This window comes from Poecilia reticulata, linkage group LG14, assembly GCF_000633615.1.
Source record: "Poecilia reticulata strain Guanapo linkage group LG14, Guppy_female_1.0+MT, whole genome shotgun sequence".
NCBI lineage: Eukaryota > Metazoa > Chordata > Actinopteri > Cyprinodontiformes > Poeciliidae > Poecilia > Poecilia reticulata.
In genome coordinates, this window is record NC_024344.1 from 22,926,933 (window position 1) to 22,931,875 (window position 4,943).

Genomic DNA, 4,943 nt, shown 5'->3' on the forward strand with positions numbered 1-4,943 from the left:
AATGAAAAAGCTAAATTAAAAAATGGTTAAATGAAAAATAGATGAATGAAAAGTGGGTAAATGAAAAATAGATAAATAAAAAAGGGAAATTGAGAAATTGATATGAAAAATAAATAAATGAAAAATTGGGTTAATGAAAAAGCTAAATTATTTATTTAACAAATTATTTATTTATTTCGCTCATTTTCTTCATTTTTTGATTTATTTTACTCATTTTTTATTTATTTTACCCATTTATTTATTTTTTTAATTTTGGCTGAAATGGCTCTCCATATTTCACCTTGTTGTGTAAAGCTTGTCAAAGTGAAACCTCTCAAATAAAATAAGCCTCTACCATCTTACAGCCAATCCAGAGGCTCAAATGATCTATGTCAGAATTAATTTCAACTCTTTTAAAGTATATGGGTCCACACCAGAAAGTGTTAATTTAACTCTTTTTGGAGAGTTGGTACCTTAGCTTTAATTAAGTGTGCTATGATGTGGAAAATGACTGCAAACGTCACTCAGTATGCTATGTCATCAAAAATGACCTAAACACATAGTACTGAATGACATCAAAAATGACCTCAAAGGACACATCCTGATCCTACAGTACCACACTGAAAATGACCTCAAAGGACACATAATATACTATGATGTCAAAATATGTCATCGTATATGTATATGACGTTTAAGGAAGAAAGATTGTTTGAGTAAAAAGGAACTTCATACAACAGTCAGTGTTATGGTCATTGAGTGACGTAGATTTAAATATCCATTTCTACATATCTACATCATATATCTATATCACATGTCATGTGACTATTAAAGCTTAGTCACATGACACAGATTGCATAAGTAAAAGCAATAACCTACTAAGCCAATCACCTGCCTCTGACTGGTCTCATTTACATACAGGTCTGCCCTCCAGGACGTGCAGCGCTCCTCCTCCTCTTCCAACAACTCCTCCTCCTCCTCCTCCTCCTCCTCCTTCACCCGCAGAGCGCCAGTTTCCTACCTTACGCCTCTTGCGGGAAGGCGTAAGGCATGGGGCTTTACAGACAAAGTCTTTATAAAAAAGCCCCGGGACTAATACTTTTTCGTCTCATGTGGCAACACTTGTTCAGTCTATGCTAAAACCTATATCTGAAAAGATAGAGGGAAAGACGGAGAGAAAAGTAAGACAGGAAGGATAACCTATTCTATCCTCTACTATCCTGTCTAACGTCAGCCTGCAAGGCGAAAATAAGTTTAGTGACCAAATAATCGTAGAAGGCCTACATTCTAACACTGTGGTTCAGTCGATCATTGACGTCAATCTGTGACGTGTGATTCGGACTTTGAATTTGCCACCCGAGGATCACGTCATCAATGATGAACTGAGCCAATCAGGAGCAGTATGTAGGCCCTTTTACTTTTTGGCCTTGTTGTGTAAAGCTTGTCAAAGTGAAACATCTAAAATAAAATAAGCTTTTACCACCTTACAGCTAATCCCGCAGTCTCAAATTAACTGTGTCAGATTTAATGTCAACACTTTTAAAGTATATTGGTCCACACAGAAAGTGTTAATTTAACTCTTTTTGGAGTCATTTAGCACTGAGTAACACTAACTCGGTGTTAGATCTTAAATATCAATTCTCCCATAGTATGTTTTAACTTCATAAGAGTTTTTTTTTGTTATTAATACTAAACAGTTGTACATTTTATTATTCTCAACTTTTAAAAAGTGTTTGGAAAATTAACATCTAATAAAGAGGCAATGATTTTCTGAGATGCATTTATTTCAAAACATGGACCATAAAACATTTTTCAACATGGAATAAGCAAGAACAGTGCTTTGCAAAGAGTTGATTTTTGTCATATTATAACTATACATTTTGAGGTGTTCTTGGAATTTCATGGACGGCCCACCACAAAAATGTTCAAATGTCATTGTGAACAGAAGGAAATTGCTACATGATTTTCAAAACTGTTGTGAATAAAAATCTGAAAAGTGTGACACGCATTCAGCCTGAGTCTTACTTTGCAGAACAATCTATTTCTGCATTTTAAGTTGCAGGTCTTGTAGGTTTATGGCCCTGCCAGTTTTGCATATTTCAGTTATTTTGCTGCTTCTTTGTAAAATTGTTCATGCTCACTGATTGGATGGAGAACATTTGTGAACATCAATTGTCAGTTCTTGGCAAACATATTGTGATTTAGTCCTGGACTTTCACTGCTTTGGCTGTATATTTAGTGCAGTCGTCCTGCTTCACCCCATTCTCAGTTCCTTTGCAGTCTCTAAGCTGTTTTCCTCCAGGATTGACCGGCAGCACAGCATGAACATTTCAAACCGTTTTCTCAGCAATGGCTTTCTTCTTCCAAACTCTTCCATTTTTTTTAAACTAAAAACTAAAAAAGCCGATTTCACCTCATGACTATGCAAAACAAACATTCCAGAGATTGTATTCAATCTTCCCAGTTCGGAATTGGAATAATTGGAATAATAAAATAATTGGAAAACTGCCAGATATTTAAAAGTTATTTGAAAAATGTGTGAGTGCATATGACATTTTTGATTGGATAAAATTTCTAGGTAAAAATTAAAATCATTCAAATATATTTTCTTATAAAATATCATCAATCACCAGATATCATTTAATGATGCTAAATAGAATTTTAATAGAAATTTAATGTACCTCCATATTACAACACTTGTTCATAAATATTTCAAGAAATGTATCCAGCAACATTTTCTCAGAAATTCAGCAGAAGAAACCCCACAGCAACGAGTTGATGCAGAGTCTGAATTGATTTTGTGCTGATTTAATCTCTTGATTGAACAGCTGTTAATATTTGATTGCTTGTATTGATAAGCAACCAGATTTTTGCAACTCACTGTACGCTGTATTGTACTTTGAGCCAAACAGTCTTATTGAATTGGACTGTCTGGAGGTTCATACTATAATTGAGTTCAAAAGTTGACCTGGCTGAGTGGCTCCTCTGGCTTTTATGTCCACTTGAATGATGGTGACAGTGAGAGTGTGCTCGTGCCGCGGACGGCCATACTTCAGCCGCTGCAGAATTTCAGTCAGATCATCTCCCTCTCTCTCTTGCCATCAGCTGTGATTACTTTGGTAAAACAGCTCTGCGTCGCAGAGATCCAATTTTCCTAATGCACAGCCTTCACGCACACACACACACACAGCATGGTTATTGATGAGGCAAAAGGGGAGGGGGGGCAATAAGGGGCACACACACTGCTGGGAAATGGAGAGAAAGAGAGAAGGCGGTAGTGGGAATGAGACAGAAGTTGGACGTGGACAAAGACAGGGACAGCTGGAGAGGGAAGGAATGGCATGAAGGAAGAGAGGAAGAAGAGGGGCTGGCGAAGACAATGGACATCTAGATGTGTGAAGTGTCCTTTGAAAATGGTGCGGGACGTCCAGTAGAAGAGGTAATAAAGCAGAGGACATAGAGAGGGGGACAAGGGAGGAGAGGAGATGCAGGAAGGAATACTAATATGGCGTCTTTTCACCGTGGAGGATGAAGTGTTCTGGAGATGGTGAGGAAGCACAAAGTTCCTTCAGGATGCGTTTACCGACCGTTCACTGGTGTCAAAGGCTAAAGGGGAACATCAAGGAGAAAAGACAGCGTGCTGGTCAGAAGACGCTCCAATGATAGGAAGCAAGGTGAAAAATCTCACTCCTGCTGCTCAGGTTGGATCTGGGACGGTTTTGGGCGCAGTTTCTGCAAAGATACGTTCTCCACAATTACAGGATCAGTGAGAATCTAACTGGGATTTGAGAGCAAATGACAATCCAAAACCATTTTTGCAAAAAAGACACAACACAACAAACCGATTTTCAGCATTCCAGTTTGCTTGTCATGGATCAACACCCTTTTATTGGCAATTTTTCCAGTTTCTGACAGGAACATTTATGAACATATTTAGGTTTGAAGAGACTGCTTTGGACATTTTAGGGGTGAGCATATTTATAAATATAAAAGCTCTTCAATTATACAATAACTTCTACAGAAATCATATCCACCAAAGATTTTTCCAAGATTTTCCATGCTTGTTTTTCAAGAACTCGTCTTGACTAGCTTTTTTATAACTCATCAAATTCCTAATTATTGCCATGAATTACTAATGGGAGAACCTGTATACAGAGAACTTTCCCCTAAGATAAACATTTGCAGATCAAAATGTTGATGAAAACTACATTATTTGAAAAAGAGACTTTTTTTCAGTGGCAGAAAGTTTGGCAAAAGTCTTGATTCAAACTCCAAACTTCTAAAGCCAGTCTGTGGATCCGTGTTAGAGACCTTTTGCTTTTCTTCTTAATTTTTTACAATTTAATTGTTCCATGATTGTTCAGCATCAACTTGATGGTGCGTCTCTTTCTAACCAGAATTTTATTTTTTATTTTTTTGTAAAATGTACAATCTCAATTATAGAGATTAAGAAGGATTCTTTAAGGGACTTATGACCTATTTTATTTATTAATTCCTCTTTAACTCTATAAAATACGTCCTCATTTTGGGTTGAGCTTCTCCAACCAGGCCAGAAGTGTTTGCAGCATGGGACTCAGCTGCTTTAAGTCTTGGAAATATGACAGTACAGGCCACAAAGGTAAGGAATACGCACAGTTGGCATGTTAACTCCCAATCCCTCCCAAACTCTGATTGCATGTGTCATCCACCAAGGAAAACAGTTAAATGCTGAGTCAGGGAGTTTGGATTTTTGTCTTGTGTGTCCTGTCATGTGTGTGTGTGTGTGTGTGTGCGTTGGTAAATGTGGTTTAGCAGGACATTTCGTCAGAATACACACAACACTAGCAGGACATTTTGAATTAACGGGACAGGAGCGGTGTCCTGCTAATTTTGACAAAAATCTAAAAGCGTAGAAAGGTTTCTATTGGTCTAATAACCCCAAAAATGCAAAAAAAACGAGATGTCCGGTTAATACACATAAACCTGAT

The 4,943-nt window shown here is 37.3% G+C and overlaps 1 protein-coding gene across 5 annotated transcripts in view; it reads left to right on the top strand.

Moving 5' to 3' along the window:
• Positions 1-3,270: 3,270 nt before the first annotated feature.
• LOC103476266 (rho GTPase-activating protein 22-like) overlaps positions 3,271-4,943 on the top strand; it is a 21,733-nt gene continuing 20,060 nt past the window's right edge. For 4 of the 5 annotated variants that reach the window (XR_535434.2, XR_535433.2, XM_008428473.2 and 1 more), the window contains exon 1: positions 3,271-4,594. Coding sequence is in view for 3 of the 5 variants with exons in the window: in XM_008428473.2 (XP_008426695.1) it covers positions 4,543-4,594 (52 nt within the window). In the remaining 2 variants the exon portion in view is untranslated. The remainder of the gene's footprint in view (positions 4,595-4,943) is intronic. The other variant, XM_017308666.1, reaches the window with a different exon arrangement.